Raw genomic sequence first — 26,992 nt, 5'->3', positions numbered from 1 at the left:
ACTTCATATGAAATCATCCTGTGGTTTTGTGCTTTCAAAGACACATTAAGTTTGATTTGGAAACCACTTTACAAAGCGTAATTGGATACTTTTTGTCATGGCATCAGCATGTAGTGATATTACCTTGTAACTTGCAAGACTAGAGAGCCTGCACCAGCTCTGAGAGAGTGATGGCATAAGCTGGCCTTAAGTCAAGATCTTAAGTCCTTTGTTTTATTTACATTTCTTTTATATCTTTAATTTTATACAATAGGTAATTGATAGGGCATTTGAATATTTTGTATAGAAATGGCTATTCAAGATGTGGTTCTGTGGTTAAGAAGTTTGCTTCTCAATCTTATGGTTTTTAGGGTCAGTCCCACTGTGTGGTACCTTGGACCTCAGCCTGACCGAAGCCTTGTGAGTGGATTTGGTAGATGGAAACTTAAAGAAGTCCATTGTCTGTGTGTTCAAAATGTGTGATAGTTGTAAACGAGTGCTACTGTCATTCATACAAATAGTGTTCATTTCCAGTATTCTGTGAAAAAATGTTTACCAAGGGGTAAATAATAACGATTTGAAAACAAATGCAGGTTGGCAACAGGAAGGATTTCTGACTAGAAAATCTGCCTCAAGAAACTTTATCCAGCCCATGCAAGCATGGAAAAATGATAAAACAGCTATGAACTGTATAATTTCATTTCATATTTCAGTTGTGATTTATTTTGAATATTCTGTTGGGTTTCTTCATTTTTTTTTTTCATATTAGCTTTTTGTAAATACAGTATTCGGTTGGATGTGGTGGTGGATAGGTATTCATAGCTCCTTGCTTATAGTTAAAGAAACTTATAAAAATGAATGTTTAACTCTTAGCATTCAGATTACCGTGTCAAATGTAATGCTTATTTATTCACATTGCTTCAAATTAGTCATGCATTATCATGTAGCTTTGGATAGTTATAGATTCTCTACCACAGTTGAAATTTGAACAAATGAATGTTAAACCCTTTTGCCTTCAGATTTCCTTGTCAAATGTAATGCTTATTTATTCATCATCATTTAATGCTTGTGTTCTCTGCTGGCATGGGTTGTATGGTTTGACAATAAGCTGGCTAGGCAGAAGACTGCACCATGCTTCACTCTCTATTTTGGCATGGTTTTTATGGCTGAATACTTTCCTAACACCAACCACTCTGTAGAGTGGATTGAGTACTTTTTATGTGACACCAGCGCAGGCAAGGTCAGTTTTGGCATGTTTTTTTTACAGTTGGATGCCCTTCCAAACACCAACCACTTTACAGTGTGGACACTTTTTATGTGGCACCGGTACTGGCAGGGTCACCAAGTAACTTGGAAAACAAAGATCCTTTGAGAGGGGATGAGGCATTGGAAGAGGAGATCTTGTGCCAGATGATGAAAGATCATATTGCTTTAAATTAATCATGCATTATCGTGTGGCTTTTGAGATTTTGATGATGTGATTGTCTGTTTTTAAAATGATATCATAGGGTAGGTGTGAGGTGCTGGATCTGGTCAGTTTCAACATAAAACAGGTAGAATATTATGCCCAGATATGGCAAGTTTAAATGCTAAAGGGTTAATCATATCTAATAGTATTTGTGTGCAATGATACTTTCTTAATTGACATCTTACTGTATATCCTCTGAAGATGAGAGAGTCTCTATTTGGTCATTTGAAATAGCCATTAAATCTTCCTCAAACCATGCCAACTTCATAATTAAAAAAAAAAAAAAATGACATACTCAGTGTCTTTATCATTGTCTTAACATATCCAGTACAATGTCTGGAGTTTAAAAAAAAAAAATTGCTATGTTCATGAGAGGAATATCTTTGACCACAGGTCTGCTCATTGAGAGGTGACCTGGGGCTAAAAAGTAGCCACATCAATCCTCTGAGATTGCAAATTAGAGAAGTAGACTACTGAACCTAGTGTGCCAATTCCTGTTAATCCATCCAACCCATGCCAGCACGGAAAATGGGCATTAAATGTTGATGATGATGATATTAGGCTGAAGAAAAGTTAAAAGTTATTCTTTTGCGAAACAGAATTTGTTAAGTAGATATAAGACTATTTTAATTGAGATACGCAATGAAATAAGGTAAATTAATTTCTTGGATTGGGGAGGTTTAATACTGAGCTTTGTTTCTACTTGTGTAAAGTAAGTAGTTCTAAACACTTAGTTCAAGAATAAAAACCAGTACATTAAGTGTGCCATACAAAACATTGTCAGGGACTGAATTCAATAGTTGTACTGCAAATTGTTCACACTTGTTTGTACAAGTATGACAATAAAGTGCTAGAGAAAATAACTGTCGATGATTTTATTAAACCTTATATAAACGTTATTGGAGACATTTGTTTGCTCAGTGTTTTTCGAAAGCTGTGGCCTATAGTTATATATTTTAATTGGGAATACGCAGCTCCTCAAACCACAGGGACAAGCACACACACACACACACACACCCGAATACGATCATTTCCCTTTACAGATATAAAAGCTCTTCTACACTAGTAACTGAATATGGCAAGGCATTTTGTGTGCCACCCACCGCGTTTATAACCCAATAGCTCATACATTTTCATGGACAACGACATGATTTTATCCATCCAAGTATGCTTATTTCAAGTGATGTTTTTATGGTTGGTTGCCCTATACGTGTCAGCTATATGGTCTATTAAAATCTAATAGCTGTCATTGTAGAAAATAATTAGAGCCTCTGTTCTGTTTTAAAAGGGAATCATTATATCTTGATTCTGAAATCTTTATAAAATAAAACATTAAATTTTATTTTTTACAGTCATATGCATCAACTCACACACACATGCAACTTTTAGATATATTAACTGTAGTTTGTCGAATGAAGTGTCATATCTCAATGATATGCTGTTAGATGGTGTGTGGTTGCATAAACTCATACCATTTCTAATAGGTATTTGGATAATATACAAGCTCTTTTCATAGAAACCTATTTTGAACCACTGAAGATATTTGTTGTGTTCTGGTTATTTATTTATGTTACTTTTTTTTTTAATGTTATAGATAGAAATGTTTTTGATATTTTTTATTTATCAACCAGTAATAACATTAGTTTTACTAAGCAATGTGTCATCCTGAGATTTCTTATAATCTTTGAAAAATAACTAGAAAACAGTATAAATGTGTTCTTATTTTGATGAGTGTTCTAATAGTTTTTGTGATCATTCTGTACCAACTTATCTTAGTAATTGCCAGATTGTATATATTGATGAGGTCTGATAATACCAAAACATGTCTGGAATTATCACTGTACTGCCTATAATCATACTCATTCCATACTGCATTCTATTTTGAATTACTTCAAATATGAGGATTATTTCTTTCTCTTGACATGAATTAGTTAAGATATTTTTTTTCTCTTTAGTTCTAGTATAAATGTAATACATTAAAATTTTACTTGCTTTAGAAAATATTAATTTATCTATTTGGCAAATAATTTGTAATGTTCAGTGTACAAAAATTTTTTTAATACTTGGATGTGTATGTTTTAAGAGCAGCTTCTTAAACTTTGCAGTACCATGCAGATTTTTTTTTGTTTGTTTCTTCATTCTAAAAACTTCCTATGTCAAGCACCTATTTTTTATTTACGTATTCTTTGAATATTTTCATCTTACTTTTTGGTCTTGACCTTAACTACACTGATCTCATGCTTTTCAATATCTGTCTCATTTGGTATAACCTAGTCTCCATAGTGGTCCTATTACAATATCTAGCTGATATGTGGTGTTTATCGAAAAGTTTTACAAAAAGCCAGTTTTTAATCAATTCATCCTATTTAAAATGACATGTTAATCTATCATGTGATAGCCTTCTAATATAATTCATGTAGATTTTAGTTACTATTCATTAATGATATCTGAACTTTTAGATTGAATCTTTAAGGGATTCAAACTTGTCAAGTTACATGAATATCTTATTTCATTAACACTCTTCTCAGTTGTCTTTCAGTTGCTTGTTTTTTGAACTTTTCTTGACATTTATCTTTTGTAGTAATAATTCCTGATAGGTGTAAATAACAACAACAACAACTAATAATAATTGTTTCTAACATTGGCACATAGCCACAAATTTGTGGGAGGGGCATGTCGATTAAACCAACCCAAGTACTTGACCAATATATTTTATCAATCCTTGAAGGATGAAAGGTAAATTTGATCTCAGCAGGATTTGGACTCAAAATGTAAAGTACTGAAAAAAATAGCATAAGGTGTTTTGTCCAAAGTTCTATCAATTTTGCCATATTGTTGTTGCTATCATTTTTATAATATAAGCTTTTTAGCTACTTCCATATGTTAGTAAAAATAGAAATATGTCTCGTTATCAACATCATCAAGATTTAATATCCTTGTTCCATGCAGACATGGATGGTTTGACTGGGTTTGATGAGTCCAAGGACCACATCATACTCCACTGTCTATTTTGGCATGGTTTCTACAACTGATGCCTTTCCTAACACTAGCCACAATAGTGAGGAGATGTCTTTGTGAACCCTCAAGGTACAAAATAAGTAGAAATGAATGGGAACAGAAGAACTGAAAGTGGGGAATTTGCAAAGAGTATGCAGGAACATAAGAGATAGGGAATGAGTGAGGCAACAAATATAGTAATGATTGAAACATAAGTGTTGAGTGGAGGTTTTGCAAATCATATGAAAATGACAGGTTATTTAATAGAGGTAGAGCAGTGGGTTTTGACCAATGATGAAGGGATAAAGAGTAACAGAATAATGATGATGATGATGCAGTAGACAGGAGAAAGGTGAGAGAGACAAATGATTAGTGGTTGGATAGTTTGCCAGTCTGGTGGGGGAGACAGGTGTTGTGCATCGGTAAAATGAGAGATATATGATGGTGCTGAAGATGGGATGATTTGATATCTTGGGGGTGGGGGAGTAAAACATGGAGGATGAGATTGTACATGCCATCAGTAATGTTTAATCAGCAGAAATTTTTTCAAATAACATATAATAGTACTCTCTTTCTTTCTCTCTCTCTCTCTCACATACACACAAACAATGGCAGAATCAGTAGATTTCTTACAAAATACTGTGATACTTAAGTAGAATAATTATTTTTATAGAGTTTATATTAATACTGCAAGGTCAATAAAATGAGTACTAGTTAATTATTCAACTAACTCAACTACATGACTTGCTCAAACTTATGACTTCATGCCAATCATTATTACTACTACTATAAAAAGTTGCAGTTTTGCAGAATCAATAAAGCATTATACAACTTTCAGGTCCTTTACATCTTTAGTTCAAATTCTGTTGGGATTAGGTTTGTCTTTCATTTTCCCAGAGTTGATATAAAAAGTAAGAAATGGTCAAGAAGTACTAGATACTTATTTAATTGATTCTTTCTCTCCTTCCGAAATTTGTGTTCCTGTGCCTATGTTAGAAATCAATAATCATAACAATAATGACCCCTAATTTAGGCACAAGGCCAGTTATTTTGAAGGCAGGGATTTAGTTGATACCATCAACCCTCAATACTTAAGTTTTATTTTATTTCTTGAATGGATGAAAGACAAAGTTGATCTCTGCAGGGTTTGAACACAGAATGTGGGGAGTTGGAACAAGGCAATTTTTGCAATGCTCTAATGATTCTGCCAAAACACCACCCTTGGCATGTCTAAAAAGTGAATACCCTTAAAAATTTTTGTCCATGTATGCCAACGTGAGAAATAATTGTCATTACTACATATGGTTTATAAACACATGAACATTCAGTATTTAGCTTATACTTGATTTTATCTACACATGTAGATACATGTCTTTCATATCACATGTATATGCAGGAAAGCAACAACCAATGAGATGTGTTTGAGAATTGGAGGCTTTTCAGTTTAAAGAAGAAAGCTTATTTATTATGACTTTGAAATACAGATACTGTGTGTATGTATTCATACACCTACCTTTCATGAGCATCCTGCCAATTCCATTTCAGTGTAGCTCAGTTGTCACTGGCTTTTGAGTTGGCACCCGGCTCTCGCCTGTGATGCCACAAACTATCTGTTTACAGCAGTGGGGAATGGTATTGGCAGGCAGGATAAACCATTCAAAATAGCTGATAAGTCTTAAGCGATCACTATACTGAGGAAACCCAACTATATGTGATCGGATTTCAATGGACAAAAAAGAAATATCCAACATAGGTGTGGGACATGTATCCCAGAGTACAGTGAGAAATGTAGATTGCCCCGGTGTACCTCCAGTTATCTTGGTCTGCTTTACCATTAGTCCAAGAAGTTAGGGACGAGTGAGGTTAGTCATCCAGTGCAGCCTTGCCTCACTATAATCTAAATTCAGAGTCTATAAATTTAAATACAAATTGTGATTCAAACCCCCTGAAATCACAAACAGGCAGTGGAACTTATTATAATGCTTGGGACGTCATACATGTCAATGACAATGAAATTCTGTCACAATCCTCTGGTCACCCTCGCAGCTTTCTTCTCCGTTGTTGATGCTCTATAAGAAATGCTGACACCATCTAAGAGGTCTTCTTTGAAAATGGATAAACAGAATATATGTGTGCATGTATAAACCCTCACACACACGTTGGAAATAGTGGATGTTAATTGATTCATAATTTAATTTATGAAGATATTTCTTGTAAACATTGAACTTTAGTGTGTTACCATCATTGTGTGAAACTAAGACATTGTACAGAATATGTAGGTATTCTATAGAATGCTTAAAACTTTCAGGGAAAGTATATAAAAAAATCATTTCATAGGCAATCTGGAGATTATCAAGTTTCTTTTTGGCAGTATGTGAAATCACTAAATTTTTTTCACTAATTGTCAAAATGCCAAATATAATCTTCAACCACAATCAATCAAAATGAAGAAAATACTTAGTAATAAGGTCCTCCCAGCTGAACAGCTGAGCATGGTACCACAGTTCAGATTTCCATTCCTGTGGACAGTTACAAATGATGTAGAGATACTAGCAATAATTTGGCTGGCATAGGCACAGTTGGTGGTAAGAAGTTTGTTTCCTAACCCTATGGTTTTGGGTTCAATCCCACTGCATAGCACTTTGGGCAAATGTCTTCTACTAAAGCCCTGAGCTGACTAAAGCTTTGTCAGTGGATTTGGTAGATGACAATTTAAAGAAGTGTGTTAGGAGTGGCTGTATGGTAAGTAGCTTGCTTACCAGCCACATGGTTCTGGGTTCAGTCCTACTGCGTGGCACCTTGGGCAAGTGTCTTCTACTATAGCCTCGGGCCGACCAAAGCTTTGTGAGTGGATTTGGAAACTGAAGCCTGTCGTGTGTGTGTGTGCGTGTGCGTGCGTGTGCGTGTACACACACACACACACACGTGTGTGTCTGTGTTTGCCCCCCACCCCACATCACTTGACAACCGATGGTGGTGTGTCTGCATCCCTGTAACTTAGCGGTTCAGCAAAAGAGACCAATAGAATAAGTACCGGGCTTACAAAGAATAAGTCCTGGGGTTGATTTGTTCAAATAAAGGCAGTGCTCCAGTATGGCTGCAGCCAAATGACTGAAACAAATAAAAGAGTGTGTGTGTGTGTGTCTTTTATTGTCACCTATGAGTCACTGTAAATGAGTCATTGTGGAAACCTGTCTGGTTATGGGAAAATATTACCTTCCCTGGAAACATGAGGGTTGATGACGGGAAGGGCACCTGGCTGTAGAAAATTTGCCTCAACAAAGTTCCACCTGACTGTGCGAGTAAGGAAAAGTGAACATTAAATTGATGATGATGACAATCTTGGGTTTCTAGAATGGTTTGTATCAGTAACGATGTTGAAACAGCCATAAGCCAGACAAACTGCAGTTTTCATTAAGATACATTCTGATGGATAAACAAATCTCATTCGGGTTAGCTGGAATACAACAATCTATAGGAGCTAGGCAAGGATTTAAGTGCACGTGTATGACGTAATTCAAAATGTCATTGAAATCCAAACTGCTGCAATAAAAAGACTTAAATGGGACAGTGTTCAACAAAATATTTTATTTAGTTTAGATTTCAGTAATAGTTTACTAATAAAAAATTTTCATATCACATTCACAGTTTAAGTTTCAATCTTTGTTGTCTTATTATAGCGAGATCGTTGCCAGTGCCCCTGGACTGGCTCTTGTGCGGGTGGCACATAAAATACACCATTTTGAGCATGGCTGTTGCCAGTACCGCCTGACTGGCCTTCGTGCGAGTGACACGTAAAAGCACCCACTACACTCTCTAAGTGGTTGGCGTTAGGAAGGGCATCCAGCTGTAGAAATTCTGCCAAATCGGATTGGAGCCTGGTGTAGCCATCTGGTTTCACTAGTCCTCAGTCAGATCGTCCAACCCATGCTAGCATGGAAAGCGGACGTTAAATGATGATGATGATGATAGGCATGGCTGTATGGTTAATTTTCCTGTGATCAAAATTTATTTGCTTGGTTCAATTCTTTGTACCTGTATTTATGTCTCATCTATAATGAGAGGTAAAAGTTTGATAAAATAAAATACCTGTCAATTCAATGGGGTTGATCTAGTTAGCTATATTCTCTCCTAAGTCTGTGTTCCTGTGTCTATACAGAAATGATTACTATTATTTAAGCAAAGTTGTCAGAATTGTTAGTGTGTTGGACAAAATGCTTAGTAGCATATCTTTCGGGTTTATGTTTAGAGTTTAAACGTAGCTGAGGTCAACTTTACCTTTCAGGGTTGATAAAATAAGTACCAGTTAAGCACTGAGGTTGATGTAATCAAATAGGCCCCTTTCCCATAAATTTCAGGCCTTCTGCCTAGAGTAGAAAGGATTATTACTTTGGCAGCTTGTAATATTCCGTTTTGCGACAATGGACAGGCTTGTTCTGGAGTCAACTTATTAACTCTGCCTTTACTACAAATTTGGTCTTTGTGTAAATATGAGAAAATATTGTTAAAGCAAATCAAAAGGAAAAAAAAAATCTCACAAAAGGTCATGGCTGTCACTCTCAAGTAGATGAATTGGTAACATGTAGCATACATTTATTGTTTGGGATGCTTGTGCAGTCATGAGCTGTTGTGGACACCCTCTCAACCCTTCTACTCTTGATCTAGCAGAACATGGAGAATGTGACAGTTGGAGAGAGAGGTGGGGTGCACCAACACTAGGTTGCTACTCATTTTCAGGTGGATAGTCTGGAGCAATATGAAATGAAGTGTTTTGCTCAAAGACTTAAAATGCTACATGGCCCAGGAATCAAACCCATGAACATATGTTTATGAACCCAACATTTTAATCACTCAGCCATGTGCTTGTTACTAGGGAATAGATTTGGTAGAAATGTAGAGTAATAATAGGGCTAAATGTCTGACAGTAGTTCCTTTCTCCCATTCATTCTCTTTATTGAGCAACCTTTTATAGTTGCGTCTCCAAACCTCTCTCTTTGCACCCTTGTTTAGTGCAAGTGAACCATCATCCATGTGGACACATTTCTCTCCTACGACATCACGATTCTCTCTCACACACTGTCTTGCAACACGAAATACTTCAAATCTTTGTTCCTCATGGCGCAGAACATTGACAAATTTTTTCTTATCTGCTTCCCCTCTGGCTAAATAAACCTGTCTCTTAGCTTCACTTCTGGCAGTCTGATACAATTACCTGCTACCACTGTTCTTCCAACATGTTTCTTTTGTCTAATAGTCCTGTCAATCACATTGTTTCACCACTACCACCTTACTTTGGGTTGAGAGGAGACTTTGCACCATCCACAGATTTGGTCAGTAGCTCTCAGCACGTTGTCCTGTAGAAACCTCCAGTTGTCTTCCACATCATGTGATGTTTTCGTCAAAGGCTTCGAGTAATACTTCTCTAAATCTCTGTCCATTTGCAGGATCTTTAAGATTCCAGACCCTTCTCCTTGATGCTGGTCATCTTCTGGGCATTACAATTTGTATTATTAATACTATGAACAAAGCTCTTTGTTGGAAACTTAGTTTTTGTACTTCATTGTATGAAAACTCAGTCCCCACCTCTATCTTACATGTTAGTTTCTCTTGATTCTGTCTCACATGTTAGTTTCTCTTGATTCTGTCTCACATGTTAGTTTCTCTTGATTCTGTCTCACATGTTAGTTTCTCTTGATTCTGTCTCACATGTTAGTTTCTCTTGATTCTGTCTCACATGTTAGTTTCTCTTGATTCTGTCTCACATGTTAGTTTCTCTTGATTCTGTCTCACATGTTAGTTTCTCTTGATTCTGTCTCACAAGTTTGTCTCTCTGTATTCTGTCTCCTAACAGGTTTGTCTCTATTCTTGTTCACAATTTAGCTTCTTTCAGTCTTGCTACAAGTTTTTCATTGTCCTCTCACACAAACAAATTAGCTTCGTGACAAATAAGTCTCACTTCTCTTTCACAAGTTATTCTCTCTCTATTCTATTTCACAGTTAGTTTTCCTGTTCTGTCTGAACAATTCTCTTCTGTTCCTCAACCAGTTAGTCTCTTTATTCTGTCTCTCAATAAGTTAGATTCTACTCTCTCACAACTCAGTTTCACTCTATTCCGTCCCACACAAATCTTTTCTTCAGCATACCACAACATACACTTTTGTTTTATTGCTCCAGCCCACTTTATGCTGTGAATTATTTCTAACCTGCCAATTTTAGTCTAGCCTCATGTCAGTTATAACTACAGCATATACTGTGAAGAAGGCTGGAGCATACAGTCAAAATGTAGTGAAAGCAACAATAAAAATGAGGACAATCACTCCAACTAAATACATATGAATTCTTCTCAGAAAATCCAATTGATATGAAGCCGACATAAGACGTTTATAAGCCTTAAAAATTCACTCTGACACTGCCTATAGGCATACACTAGTGGATAAAGGTGTTGAAATGTAGTGCAGTGTCCAAGAGTTCAATCCTAGGCAAGACACTAAGGTGAATCACAAGACATCTGAAAAAGGCTGGAGCATACACAGCCAAAACTTAGTGAAAGCAGCAGCCAAGATGATACCATTCCAACTATGTCCCTCTTGTCTGTTAGTAAAGAGATTTTCCAATTGGTGGAAAATCTCTTTTCCTTTCTCAGTTCAACTTTCTATTTTGAGACATAACATTCTTTTTCTCTATGCAGCATACAAAAACCTATTTAAACTTATGAACTTATCAAAATGTTAATAAATTTTCGTTTTTATGTGTGGTTAAGAAACTTGCTTTCAACTACATGGTTTTGGGTTCAATCCTACCACGTGCCTTTTTGGGGTCTTCCACTGTTGTTCTGGGCTAACCAATACCTTATGAGGGGATTTGGTAGACGGAAACTGTCTAGAAGCTTGTTTTGTGTGTGTGTGTGTACGCCTATATACACAGAAGTGTTAAGGCCGGTCCCACTGGTGGTGTCATATAAAAGAGTCCGTGCAGTGCTACATAAAAGCACTCGCCACACTTCGTAAAGTGGTTGGCGTTCGGAAGGGCATCCAGCTGTAGAAACCAGTTCTGGTCAAATCGTCGAACCCGTGCCAGCATAGACAATGGATATTGAATGATGAGTTCACACACACACACACACACACAAATATTTGTGTTTGTCAAGCCCCCCCCCCCCCACTTAACAACTGGTGTTTGCTTATGTCCACGCGACTTAGCTGCCGGGCAAAAAAGACAGTGGGTACCAGACTTAACTATAAGTACTGAGGTTAGTTTGTTCAACTAGACTCTTCAAGGCGATGCTCCAGTACAGCCGCAGTCCAATGTCTGAAACAAGTAAGCGATGAATGGCTACAGGCTCCTATTTATTGACTGTTCAATACTGATATTAAGATATGTTAATATTGAATAGGCTATTTACAAAACAACTAAATAAATTGAGGTAAATTCTGACCAACGTCTCGCATAGTTTCTGTCGTTTAGCTTCAGCCATTCCATGTATGACCATCCCGGCTTGTTTTTCAGACTTAAACACACCGTATCGCTGACTACATAATATATTATCAGTTCCTTATTCTTTTTTTTTTTTTTTTTTTTACAAAAGGAGAAAGATTTAGCTGCTGTTTCTAGCTAGTTGAACGAACATATGGAGGTTCAGGCACTGGTTCAAAAGTCAGTTCATGGAGAGCAAAATTTTGGTGTAGAAACTTCATATATTAGCTGCACTTGTTATTCGTAGACGTTAGTTGTGTCGTATTAGTAAAAGAGAGTAGAGATACGGTAAAATTGATTGATTGATTAATCAGCCCTATAAATTAAAGGCATATATGTAGCTAGCTGTGGTAGAGTGCATCTCAGACTACATTATTCAAGGAGTCCAATTTTTTTAAAGATGGTTGGGTAGATTCAAAGGAGATTTGGCTGCTATTTGTAGCAGATCGAACCAATGCACAGAGCCCTTCTCTTTTACTCGGCTATTAATGTTTGTCTTATTTTGCTTGCTGCATGGCGAGTTGGTAGAATCGTTAGTGTATCGGACAAAAAATGCTTAGCGGCATTTGCCTTGGTTTTACTTATGTTCTGAGTTCAGATCAAATTTGTTTCATGGTGCGGTCGATATACTAAGTGCTAGCTGAGCAATAGGGTTGATGTAAAATGACTGCCACCTCTCCCTAAAAGTTGCTGTCTTTGTCCCAAAATCTAAAACCATGATTGAAAACAGTTGAATTATTAAAATGTTGTCTTTAAAATTTAATTTAAAATTTCCGAAATGGATGCAGGATTCACCTTAAGTAGGGCAATTAATTAATTGGCTAATCGTCTACAATTTTCTGGGATTAGGATATTCCTCTCCTTCGGTGTATCTTTTCAAAAATAACTGCTAAAAATAGAAAATCTATTGTGTAAACACCTCATCCATCCATCCATCCATTCACGCATTTGAATTATTAATGTGTTTATTGTTGTGCAAAAACTCAAACAAAGCCATTTCAAATGAATAATAATAAATAAACATTTCACATTTTGTGCTCGTAGAAGATCTATCTCCTCCCCCTGCTACCCCTTTATAATCCATTGCTGCTGCTGCTGCTTCTCCTGTATTTTTTTACATCTAGAAAAAACTACTACTACTACTACTACATCGTCATCATCATCATCATCATCATCATAATCATCGTCATTGATTATCAATTAACCATTTCTCTTCTCTTTTTCTCCCTTCTCTCCTTCCTATCTGTTGCTATTGGCTGACTATACTGGTGGCCTGACCTGCTGCCGCTGGTACACATGCACCGAACACATTGCAAAATAAACTGATTAACCCGACTGTCAGTTGGAAATCCAGACAAGTCTTTAGTTCTCTCTTTTTAATTTACTACAGAAGCAAATTCGACTGCTATCGCTTGTTGGCTGGTTACTGTGGTAACCCCCAGTTAGTGAAATGACGAAAATGATGATGATAATAAAATTACCAAACTATTTCAAGGCCATAATATACTACACAACACGCTCCCCCCCTTCCCAACTATTTTGCATCCTCGTTGAACCTTTGATATTTTTAAATGATAATATATATATATATATATATATATATATATATATATATATATATATATAATTCATGTACGCTCGTATCTTGTTATTTTGTCAAAGCTGGAATATCTATTTTTAGCTCTCCGCTACAGCTAGCATCTTGTTTACTCTGGTATATGCATGGAAATGTGTTCATTGTTAAGAGGAAGAAAAAAAAAAGTGTTTAAAAACTATTGAATAAATATTACTCGATGTGGAAAACAAATAGTGTGGGGGAGTGAAAGCGTTGATGGAATTCCTCTTTTTAGAAAGATGTACTATTACTACTTACTACTACTACTACTACTATTACTACTACTTACCACTACTACTACCACCACCACCACCACCACTACTACTACTACTACTACTACTACTACTACTACTACTACTACTACTACTACTACTACTACTACTACTACTAATTATTATTATTATTATTATTAAAAACTACACCCCCCCCCAAAAAAAAACTTGTGTGCTTAATGTGTAATTCGTAATTTACTATTTTAGCATTTGAATCTTATATCCAAAACAAAACTAAGGAATAGCTAACAATTTAAAAAATTTCCTATCAGATGTAAAAACAAAAAAAACAAAACAAACCCCCCCCTCCAAAACGTGTTTTCTCAAAATATGCTACATGAAAGTCAGCTATAGAAATTTAGTCAACTAATTGCAGTTGCATCTTTTTTTTTTTCTAAATATTATCTTATAACTTCTCTGTGAGGAAAGCCTTTTAAAGCTGTTTTGTTTTTTTCCCCCCTACTAAATTAGGTTAATTTAAGACAGGATAACCATGGATAACCCATTTTGGCTGTAGATCAATTACGTTATATGTATTACTACAGGCCTGGCACCTGGCTGTGAATAAAAGTCGTGACAGAAAATTATGAAGGAAATTCTGTGTTTATTCTAATGTTACATTATGACATAGTAGACGACAGATTTCGTTATAATATGTAAGCAAATATTAAAATAAGAATAGTAAACAAGAGCATCAGATTGAAAAGGTGAATGAACAGCCCCCTACTCCCCCCCATCTCCATATTCTACAAACCCAATACTCAACTACCCAGTTGACTTGTTCAAAACTGCTGAAAGAATTCTGCTTTTCCATCTCTTTACATGCATCTGGTTTTGCTTTTCATCTAAGACATATGATATGCTTTACACGTCAAGCAGTCCTCATCGTCAAGCCATGCCTACTGAATCTTGGCTGTTCTACTATCCTTACACCACCTAATTCCCATCATAATGTTGGCTTTATATTAAACTTTTTATATACAGCAGTTAGTAGTTAAAAACTGTCTCTTTTTCGATGATGTAGAGGCAAAAAATAAAAGTTAAACAAGATACTGCTGTCATTGTCTTCATTGTCAGTCTGATCTTAAACCTTCCTCTCATCAGAGTGTACTAGAGGAAAATAATTTATTGGTTGGATATAAACCAACGTTTACTTAGAGAAGGAGGCCTATCTTGATAGCCCATCTAGCAACTCAAGTTTATTTTATTTTCAAATGGTGGCTAACTTTTGCATATTTGCCCTCCTTGTGTGGCTCTCTAATATTTTATTTTATACATCATATAAGTTTATCTTGGTTTTCTGCTATATTTTATATTTTTAAGAAGAGTTGAATAATAGCTGTGGTTTCAACAACTTAGGATAAGCCTAATTCACTGGTGCAAGGTTATTAATACACTGTATTTTCTTTCTTTTTTTTTACTTAAAAAAAAAAAAAAACAGAACTTAATCAGTGTTTTTTATATTCATAAATCCATAGCTTATAGTGTTATGAAAAATTAATAATAAAATGCGTTTTGGAAATGTCTTTTTAATGAATTTATCGAAACTATATATTCAAGTAGGTTAGTCCCAATGTGTGTCACCTTGGGCAAATGTCTTCTACTATAATCTTGGGTTAACCAAAGCCTTGGGAGTGGATTTGGTAGATGGAAAATGAAAGAAGCCAGTTGTGCATGCACAAACACCTCTGTGTGTCTTTGTTTTTGCCCCCCCCCCACTCATTCACAATCAGTGTTGGTGTGTTTACATCCCAGTAACTTAGTTATTCAGCAAAAAACACTGATAGAATAAGTACCAGACTTTAAAAAAAATACAGGTGTCAATTTGTTTGACTAATATGCTTCAAGGTAGTGCCCCAGCATGTCTGCAGTCTAATGACTGAAGCAGGTAAAAGATAAAGTATTTTGTAAATATTTTTTTCACTGCTTAGACTGATTGAAATTATAAAAGTTTGTTCATGAGACACAAGATTTTCTGTTATGTTAGACTAAATATTTTATTATTCTTAAATGAATAACCATTATTGACTGAATCATTGAAGTTTACTGACATTTATTTATTCAGTCACTTGGTTGTAAAATTAATATCCACATTCCTGTTGCATATTTAAATAGTCAAAGCATGTTTATTTACAATCCACTTAGCCAAACAATCAGTAACATTCCTGTTATATTGTGGAGCTATTAGTGTTTTGGCGACATTAATCTATTAAACACCACGCAAGAGAGATTTTGTAAATGTAGGAATTGAGACTTGGATGCAATCCTCATTATTGCCATTGGACACTAAACTCTGCTTGCGAAGACCTGTTGGGGCAAATGAAATCGAAATTGTAATTGAACCATATTCGATGACTGGCACCTGTGCCAGTGGAGCACTAACAGCACTGTCCGAACGTGATCATCGCCAGAGCAGCTGTCTGGCTTCCGTGCTAGTGGCCTGTAAATAGCACCACTTGAGCGTGATCATTACCAGCGTCACCTTACTGGCACTTGTGCCGGTGGTACGTTAGAAAATCATTCTAGCGAGATCGTTGCCAGTGCCGCTGGACTGGCTCCTGTGCAGGTAACATGGAAAAAACACCATTTTGAGCATGGCCATTGCTAGTACCGTGTGACTGGCCCTCGTGCCGGTGGCACGTAAAAGCACCCACTACACTCTCGGAGTGGTTGGTATTAGGAAGGGCATCCGGCTGTAGAAACTCTGCCAGATCATATTGGAGCCTGGTGCAGCCATCCGGTTCACTAGTCTTCAGTCAAATCGTCCAACCCATGCTAGCATGGAAAGCGGACGTTAAACAATGATGATGATGATGATCATTGTTATTTTAACATCTATTTTTCCATGTATGCAGAGGTTGGATGGAAACCATTGATGGATATTTTTCTCTGACTGGGTGCTCTTTCTGCTTCTTATCCACACTAAGCAAAATAATATTTTCCAATGGCCAGACAGGTTTTCAAGGGAGAGGGGAAATGAAATAACATTACTTGTATAATGGTGTATTTGGTGACTTGATCTGAAATAGTGTGTTGAAATAGGTATAATCACATTTTTGAAGACTGTTAAAAGTGTCACAGTTATATCTTGTATGAGATACGGTACACTCAAAGCCTCATTGAAGTGCTTTCAGATTAACCCAAGCACCGGGGAAATGCTGGTACAGAATTACACTGCCTGGCATAGCTGCACCAACAGTGGTACAACCTCCTATAACTAGAATAGGATCACAGTAGCACACACACACACACACACACGCACACGCACACGCACACGCACACGCACACACACACACACCTATCTCTTTGTCTTCATTCCTAGCAGACTACTAGTGACTGGTATATGGCAAAACCTTCTGAGCATGCACTAGCCTGATTGGTTACAGCCAGATCTTTCATGGACCATTTTCTTTTCTCATGTGATGTCTTTGTCATCATCAACAACGATGGACGAACATTATTATACTGCTATATTACAATAACTACTTAAAGGAGGTATTATTACTGCCAGGCTCAGGTTAAGAAGTTTGCTTTCCAATCTTGAGCAAGTGTCTTCCACTATAGTTCCTGGCTGACCAAAGCCTTGTAAATGGATTTGCTTGGTTGAAGCTGAAAGAAGTTCATCTTTGTGTGTGCGTGGGTGTGTGCATGTATACACTCCTGTCATGACTTTATGCAATGGTTAGGGCATCGCAGTTATACCAGTAATGTTGTTTGTTTCCATTCTTCCTTGGAAAATATTTGGCTATGGGAAATATTACCTTGCATAGAAACAAGTGGGGGTTGGTAACAGGAAGTGCTTTCAGCCATAGAAAATCTGCCTCAGCAAATTCCACCTGACTTCTGGAAGCATGGAATAGTAAATGATAAATGATGATTTTAAACCATAAGGTGTTAAATGAGATACAGAGGAAATGTGTTAGAGAATAGGTTGGAGATGTGCAACAAAATCATTTAACACTATTACAGTATAAGACGAAAGTGAATATAATGGTTTTATATGTTATATGACATCCTGTATAGATGTGGTATGACCCAATAGTTAAGAAGTTCACGTTGTTAACACAAACTTTTCTATTCAATGCTACTGAGTGGTATCTTGGAGATGGTTTGACAGGAGCTGGCCAGGTAGAAGACTACATCAAACTTCTGTGTCTGTTTCAGCATGGTTTTTATTGCTGGATGCTAATCCAAATAACAACCACCCTGTAGAGTGGACTGAGTGCTTTTTACGTGGCACCAGCACTAGCAGGGTCACAAAGTAACTTGCAAGACAAGGAATTTTTGAGAGAGGAGGGGGCATTAGAGGAAATCATCTTGTGTCAGATGATGAAAGATTAGAGTGTGACAGAGGTACCTAGGATAAAATTGGATCGGTGGAAACTGTAAAGAAATCCACCAGGTGGATTCTATATGTAATTCCAAAGGTAAAGGTTTGTTACATTGTGTCATGTTGATTCTGCCTAAGAGTTACATTAAGGTGTATATGTCTGTGAATTGCTCGCTGCTTGTATGTTAAACCCAGCAGCAGATGATTCAGTTGATTGGACTGAATTCTCATTGTTGAACAATAGAGATCCTTCTCTGTCACCATCACCTCCCACCACTGCCCTCTACAATGTAGGTGTAAGCATGGCTGTGTAGTAAAAAAAACAAAAAACAAAAAATTGCCAGTAACTATGTGGCTTTAAATTTGTTCTTACAATGTGGAACTATAAGCCAGTACCTTCTGTCACAGTTTCATGTTGACCAAATCTTTGTGAATGAAATTTGGTAGACTGAAACTGTATGGAAACTCATTGAAAGAACTGCTTCTGTTTTTTGGTGGTAAACTTATTCATTTCCCAGTTTAACTCAACCACCTTGACCCATGGGTTACTTTAGTGTAGTCCACTCTATTGAAAGCATTTGATCCAGGACTTTGGTTTGAGGATTAACTTGCTCTTACCAGTCATAGTTTGTTTCCCCCCTCCCACTGGCTCATATAAAAAAATGCCTTGCACTACCTGTCACGTTTGATATTTTATCATTTTTGAAGATCTGTAAAATCTACAGAAAATTTAATGTGTTGATTTTGCTCTGTTGTTTGTCTGTCTCTCTGCCTCATCTTGAATGATAATTATGTAGATAACAGATATCGTGTCATATAAGAAAGAGAATTGATTTCAATGGCTAATTAAATCGATTAATTGGTATACAGATTAAATTATTACCCCAAAATTTGTTGATGTAAAATTTCTATAACATTTTTGTTTTTCTCTAAATTTCTAGTTTTGAAATGATTAAAATTTTTTTCTTTTTTTAAAGATCTTTAAACATATTACATATTTAAAGTTGACAATGAAGATTTCTACATGTGCGTGTACACAAACAGACACACACACACACCTTTAAATTTTCCTTTCAAAATGAGCTTTGTATTATTCATCTCAAAATATGCTCTGTTTTATTTTGTAGTGAACCATACTGATACTATGGACATTGATGGCACCCTGGAAATTCCCAGCAGTAAAGCTACTGTATTAAGGGGACATGAATCAGAGGTGTTCATATGTGCATGGAACCCTACAAATGACCTGTTAGCCTCTGGGTAAGTACCCTAAACCAGAATTATTTTTTTTTGTTACATAATTACACACACACACAGTGGCAGTAACTTGATTCTGAACAATGCCGTCCCTTGAGTGTTTTTTTTAAAGCAGCATAAATGTGGTATTTCAGTCCTGTCTGGGACCTACATGTCTTTTGCACTGATGTGGCAAGTAAGAAACAACTCGTACACTTTACATCATGGAATTTCTCATTGGATGTTTTGCCTTTTTCAACCGGCCATTACCAGCCATAGTATGCACTACATAATGGAGATGTTAAAAATCAAGTGATGCCTGTACTTGACGCTTTTTAATGTAAGGAAAGGCCTTGCTGAGAATCAATCCCACTTTCTAAATAGTTACTATATGATCATTTGCCTCCAAAATAACAACTTTTCTAAATCATTGGATGTAAACAAAGTTACAGGTATCATGGCAGCTTTCCTTCTGCTAGAGAAATGCCTCAACAAAATCTAGAGATCATGTGTGTGCGTGCGTGCGTGCGTGTGCATGAAGGGGTGCAGAAAAGCTCCTTGTGAAAGGCCTGCTTGGAGGCCCAACCATGTGAGTTCTTTTACAGGGCTCACAAAAAATGGACTGCTGCAATAAGTGTGTGACTCAGAGAGGGGAATATGTTGGATAAAATCATAATTGATTGTCCTGTATTTGCTTTTTACCCAAAGCCAGGAACTTTTCAGCACTCCTTTATATATATATATATATATATATATATATATATATATATATATATATGTGTGTGTATATGTATGTATATATAAAAGTAAAACTTGTGCCTGGGAGGGTGACTTTCTAGGTGCATGGTCAGTTATGACCAAAGGGGGTCTCAGCAATATATATATATATATATATATATATATATATATATATATATATTTATATATATATATATTTCACTTCAGTATTGCAATAGGGCCATTAATGTTATGAATGTCGCAGGAGAAGCGAGGCAATGATAATGAAATGTCATTAATTTGTAACTGCTAGAAGCTTAGAAGCTTCCACCAGTAGTTCCATAATTAAAAACGTTTCAGTTGTGATATAATCCTGTCTGTTTTTGGGACACACTGCATCTAGGATTATATTTTCATTGTATCCTTTTCCCTTTTTTTGCCGTTTTTAAAGATGAGATTTATTGCTATTTCTATCCGATGAGATGAACACAGGGCAAAAGTGGCTAAAACTGCATATAGCCCTGGAAGTTACTGTGAGACTCCAAAAATAATAGTGGCTTTCAGTGCCACTATTAAAACATTATATTGTGTGTGTGTGTACGTGTGTGTGTGTGAGAGAGAGAGAGTGCAACATTCTTAGACATGCTCTTTGGAGACCTTCTCAGAAGCAACCACCAGTAATATTCCAGCTGGATATTAAGCAAGACCTATTGAGGCTATGGATATTATTCAACCATTTCACTATAAGTCAACTTTTAAGTCTCCTGCAGGTTGGTCTTACCAGTAAAATCTGTCCTGCAATTTTTTCTCAAACATTCTAAACACATGTCTGCAGTACTATAGTTGTCACCTCTCGATGCAGAGAAGTAGTAATTCAATGATTTGCTTTGAATAATTTCTGTATGCCAAATAGAACTGAATTTACAGATAATTGATAGTTATGAGAAATAAAGAAGAAAAATACACCACTTAGTGCAATCATATATAAGTTAAATGTAATTTGTTTTACTTTTTAATTTACTTAATAAAATGTTTAGATTAAGAAGTGGGTAAGTTCCCTCTTTCCCCTGTTTCTGTATCCTGATAACAAAGGAATTTGGCTGTTGTTTCTATCTGTTCAAATGACTGCATAGTGGTTCAGTTAACATTTTATTTATTGCTGAGGCTGGAGGGAGAGCAGTGGCCATGCCCTTTTCAGGGCCTCTGAGATTGGAAGGAGGGTGAGAGGAATGAGGTATCCTTAACCTGGAGACCTGGCCCAGATGTTTGGAACAGGGTAAACTCTGCTTAGGGCTTCGAAGGTGTCAGGTAGTAGTGGTGTTGAACTAAGCAAAGTAGATCACAATGAATATTTTTTTTCCCTCCTAGTTACGAGGGAAGGCAATTCCCATAACCTTTTTATGAGCCTCTAAGTCTGGTGGGAGGACAGGAAGGATATATCTTCAAACTGGTGGCCTAGCCTGAATGCTTGCTACAAAGCAGTTTCTGCTAAAGGTGCATGCATGTGCATGCACATACACGCATCATTCTGATGTAGCACAATGTTAGTGATGTGAAGCAATAATTTTTCAACTTAGAAATATAGGAGTGGGTATGTGGTAAGTAGGTGTAGCATGGCTGTGTGGTAAATAGCTTGCTTAGTCCCACTGCATGGCACCTTGGGCAATGTCTTCTATAGCCTCAGGTTGACCGAAGCCTTGTGAGTGGATTTGAAACTGAAAGAAGCCCATTATATATGTGTGTGTGTGTGTGTGTGTGTTTGTGCTTGTGTGTATTTCTAATTAAAAAAAAATATAAGATGTTGCTTTTTAAAGTGAAAAACTAGAATATTTGTGTTTCTTATTAAACAACTTTGCTGTTACCAATATGGAAGCATCCTTACCTCAAAACTATATTTGTTTAATGCATATGTCAGAAGCAATATTATTTAACAAATACTTGTTCATTTTTATGAAAGTAGAATTTAATCTTGTGAGTGTTTGACCTAAAAATTAGTTATCTTATTTTCCTTTAATTCAACCAGAGTTGGTCATTAATTTAGGAAGTAGAATTTAGTAAACATTTATAAGACTAAAACAAAACATTTTTGCCTTAGTAATTCTGATGTGTTGTGTTTCTTTAAAATACAAAATTTCTGTTCACAGTTCAGGAGATTCAACTGCTCGGATATGGAATATGAATGATAACAGCAATAATGCTAACCAGTTGGTTCTTCGTCATTGTATACAGAAAGGGGGAACAGAAGTTCCTAGTAATAAAGATGTTACTTCTCTTGACTGGAATGTAAGTTTTTTTTTTTTTCCTTCTTTAAAACTTTCTGTGTCTAATTCTAAGTATAAAACTGCACTCCCACCCTTGTTCATCACTCACTACATTAACCCTCTATCTCCACCTGTTTCTTCCCCTTCCTCACACTCTTATGAAAGTATCCACATGCTTTCTCATCCTTTCCCATGACCCACTGTCCATGTCCTCTCTTATGCTCACCTTCTTGCTCCTTTAGAGTTTGCTCTAGCATCCCATCACTACCATCCTGTTATCTCCTTCAGCCATGTTATCTCCTCTACAGCAAGACACCTGTGATTGTCCTTCTATCATCATACTTTTAACCTTCTAACAACTGACATACAGCCACCCACCTCCACCTTCCCTTTTCAAATAGTTCCTCTTGGTAGTGGGAGCTTTTTCATTTCCCTTTTCTCTGTTCTTTTCTGGTGGCATGAAAAAAGGGAATCAGTACACTCTGTAAAGTGGTCGGGATTAGGAAGGGCATCCAGCCATAGAAACCATGCCAAAGAGGACATTGGAACTCAACACAACTCTGCAACTCACTGGTTCCTTGATAAACTATGCTACTTATACTGATATGGAAAATGGATGTTAAATGATGATGAAAATAAATTCTTTCTTTAATTAATGTTAGTAGATTTGTTCTGAAATGACTCCTCAAATTTTTTGCTGCAACTTGATCAAAATTGAGGTGCAAATTCAAAATCATCTCAGAATAATGTATAGAGGGAAAAAATGAGCTTGATGGTTCTTCTGGAACAGCATCTGTATATTTTGTCACATACTTACTGAACCAGATACATGCACATAGTGATGCACCTTTGTGTTCAATAAGTTGCCAACATGACAACAACAGTTGTTGATCAACATCATTATATCTTTTATCTTTTACTTGTTTCAGTCATTAGACTGCGGCCATGCTGGGGCACCGCCTGGAAGAATTTTTAGTCAAACGCATTGACCCCAGAACTTATTTTCTTTTTAAAGCTTGGTACTTATTCTATTGTCTCTTTGTTGAACTGCTAAGTTATGGGGATGTAAACAGACCAGTACCAGTTGTCAAGCAGTGGCAGTGGGACACAGACACACACACACATGATAGGCTTCTTTCAGTCTCCATCTACCAAGTCCATTCACAAGGCTTTGGTTGGCACAAGGTTATAGTAGACACGTGTCCAAGATGCCATGCAGTGGAACTGAACCTAAGACCATATGATTGAGAAGCAAGCTTCTTAACACACAGCCATGCCTGCTTTTATATATAAATATTTAAGGTGGTGAGGTAGCAGATTCATTAGCACATCAGTCAAAATTCTTAGCAGCATTTCTTCCAGCTCCTTATGTTCTGAGTTCAAATCCTGCTGAGGTCAGTTTTGCCTTTCATCTTTTCAGGGTTGATAAATTAAGGTAACAGTCAAATACTGGGTTGACATTATTGACTCGTCCCTTCCCTTCAAAGTTGTTGGCCTTGTGCTGAAATTAGAAAGAATTAGATGTAAACAGTCTTTTGAATTCTATTTCCAACGACTGTTCCATTATGTATAAGATCTCTTTTTTCTAACACTGCTTCTTGAGAAACCATTATCTATAAACTTCTTATAAATGACTTTGGTTGCTCTTAGCAACAAAAAAAAAAAAAAAAAAAAGAAAAGAAAAGAAAAAAAGGTTTCTTTGGCAATTTTAATTTCATATTTAGAAGAATTTGTAATTTTGTAATGTTCAATTAATATAAGAAAATATAAAGAAGCTTTTCAAAAATACAGTTAGCTAGTTGAGACTATTTTTTTAATAATTTTTCATAACCATAATTATCATAAAAAAATGTTTTTGGTTTAATTTATGATTCTTATAATTATTACTAACAAGTTAGTTGGTATGAGGAGTTTTTAAAAAGGTAGATTAAATGTCATTGTATTTATTGCAGTGTGATGGTACGCTCTTAGCGACAGGATCCTATGATGGCTTTGCTAGAATATGGAGTACTGATGGTAAGGAAGCTGATTTTGGAAAGGCTTTTTACTGTTTTTTCTTTATTTTCATATTATTTTTTAATGCTAATGATGTAATCTTAAAGTAAAAAATGTGCTAGATAGGCCAACTATCTACTTTTTTTTTCCCATCACTTTTATCTTGTATTTTTATTTAATTATTGCAGGCCAACTGGTAAATACACTTGGTCAACATAAAGGACCCATATTTGCTCTGAAATGGAATAAACGAGGAAATTATATTCTTAGTGCTGGTGTGGATAAGGTAAGACTTCTGGTCTTTTGAATTAAAAAAAATTTTTTAAATCAAAACATAGAAATTTTTAATTTTCTAATTGTGACTTGACATAGTTTTAGTTAAATTCATGACTCATTGTCAGAGAACTGTTGATTTTGAAGAACATTCCATTTTTAAACTTTCATAACAATATTTTAAAATACAAAACTACCTATGTGTCATATTTAATTTTGAAAATAATTGAGCATTTAAAGTTAGGTATATATCTTCACTAAAATATATATTTTCATCAGTTGATTGGTATATTAAGATGTGTTCAACCCATTAACATTTAAACTGGCCATATCCAGCCTGAATATTCTACCTATTTTATGTTCAAATTAGCCAAATCCAGACTCTCACCTACCCTACAATATCATTCTAAAAATAAACAATCACATCATTGAAAACTTGAAGCTATGAGATGCATGATTAATTCATAACAATGGTGAATATATAAGCATTACATTTGACAGAGCAATCTGAATGGTAAAAGGTTGAGCTGTCATAGCAGTTAGTGCCAGGTAAAATGGTTAGTGGCATTTCTTCTGGCTCATGTTTTGAGTTCAGTTCCACTGAGGCTGTCTTTGATGTTCATCCTTTCAGGGTTGATAATATAAGAACCAGTTGACCCCCCCACCGTGTGGTGGTGATATAACCCCCCCCCCCCCCCCCAGTTGCTGGCCTTATGCTAGAATTTCAAGAAATAAAGGCAGTGGGCTAGCAGAATTGTTAATGTGTTGGGCAAAATGCTTATTGACATTTCTTCTAGCTCTTCATGTTTTGAGTTCAGTTACTGGCCTCATGTCAAAATTTGAAAGAATAAGATATGTTTGGGACACAGAGAGATTGTTTGTATTAAAGGACCAAAATCAGTCTCAGGAAGTTAGTACATCAATGGTTGATATGAAATAACAAAAATCACAAATCAATGTGTTGCCTCAGCATGGCTGCATTCTAATAACTGGAACAGCTAAGAAGGTAAATCTGAATGTGCTTCTGCAAGCTCACTGCTATTACAAATGAAGTACATAATTCTACAACTAGGAACCTGTGTTGTTCGTTGAGGTAAAAATAAGCTGTATAGAATGTTTCTTTTTTATTTATCAGGACATCTTGTTTTTGGTTCATTTCTCATTTAATGACCACTTTTCCATACTGGCAAGAATTGAACAATATTTCTTGACGTGGTGTTCTGATACTCTTCCGGATGCCAATCATAACTTGTATCTAACTTTATTTATTGTGAGTGTTATGGCACCCAAAAAGAAAAACCCCATGTAAAATGAATCAGTAATAAATGATTAATAGTGCATTAGGAAAAGTAGGTTTTGTTCTGAGACTCCCAGTTGTTCTGAGCATTGTAGATGGTCACCAAGGCAACTATCTATTTTTCAAGCAAGGTACATCTATCCTCGTTTATCATGGTTGTTTAGTTTAAAAAAAACCCAAAAAACAAAAGAAAACAAAAAAACTGTTAAATGAATCGATGATAAAGGATTAATAGAACATACGAAAAATATACGTTTTCATTCTGAGATCCCCAGTTCTCCTGAGGATTGTGGATGACCAGTGGGGCAACTACCTGTGTAGTTATAAACCAGGTGACAGTGAAAGATGTCTCTGCCCACTAAGGTTCAAATCCTGCTTTTGTCAACTTTTCATTCTTTTGAGGTTGATGAAATAATAATAATCCAAGGTGGTGAATTGTCAAACTGGATTGTTTGCTGTAGTTGATTTTGCTCTTTGTGTTCTGTGTTCAAATCCCACCATGGCCTATTTGGTTGGTAGACTTAATCCAGCTCTCAGTTTAACACCACTACAAGTACCTTGGGTGTTTTGAATCCACTCTATTACATGCATTCACTTGAATCATTTCTCTGGTTAGAGGATACATCCTCCCCCTCTTCATCCCATTAATCTCAGACACTCACTAAAGTGACAGGGACACTGCTTTTCCTCATGACAAAAAGGTAAAGAAAAGTAAAAAAAAAAAGTTAATTTTTCTTGTATGTTGTTGTTGTTATGACCTAATCTTTATAAATTTTTCTTTTCTTCAAGACAACAATTATATGGGATGCCAGTTCAGGACACTGTACACAACAATTTGCATTTCACTCTGGTAAGTGCAAATATTTTCATTTACATTTTGCATACCACCCATCTGTAAATGACAAAAAAGATTTCATTCTGTGCACTTATTTTCTACTCTCTTTCTCTCATTGAGCAAATCTTCATTCAAAAGCATTCCTCTTGTGATCATCCACCTTTTTTTAAAAAAATATATTTATGCTTAGTTTGTCGAATATGCTCTTGTTTTAAGATGGCTGTGAGGTGAGGATGGTTAGGTT

At 36.0% G+C, this 26,992-nt stretch overlaps 1 protein-coding gene across 5 annotated transcripts in view; it reads left to right on the top strand.

Moving 5' to 3' along the window:
* The window catches only part of LOC106873508 (F-box-like/WD repeat-containing protein TBL1XR1), a 92,595-nt gene that overhangs the window by 56,351 nt on the left and 9,252 nt on the right, over window positions 1-26,992 (top strand). For all 5 annotated transcript variants that reach the window (XM_052966068.2, XM_052966070.2, XM_052966067.2 and 2 more), the window contains 5 exons: window positions 19,262-19,394; window positions 22,232-22,370; window positions 24,301-24,364; window positions 24,532-24,629; window positions 26,703-26,763. In XM_052966068.2, the coding sequence (XP_052822028.1) occupies window positions 19,262-19,394; window positions 22,232-22,370; window positions 24,301-24,364; window positions 24,532-24,629; window positions 26,703-26,763 (495 nt within the window). The remainder of the gene's footprint in view (window positions 1-19,261; window positions 19,395-22,231; window positions 22,371-24,300; window positions 24,365-24,531; window positions 24,630-26,702; window positions 26,764-26,992) is intronic.

Source organism: Octopus bimaculoides, chromosome 3, assembly GCF_046866305.1.
Source record: "Octopus bimaculoides isolate indiv1 chromosome 3, ASM4686630v1, whole genome shotgun sequence".
Lineage (NCBI taxonomy): Eukaryota > Metazoa > Mollusca > Cephalopoda > Octopoda > Octopodidae > Octopus > Octopus bimaculoides.
Note: the sequence above shows the minus strand (reverse complement) of the source record. Positions and strands in the feature narration are given on the sequence as shown.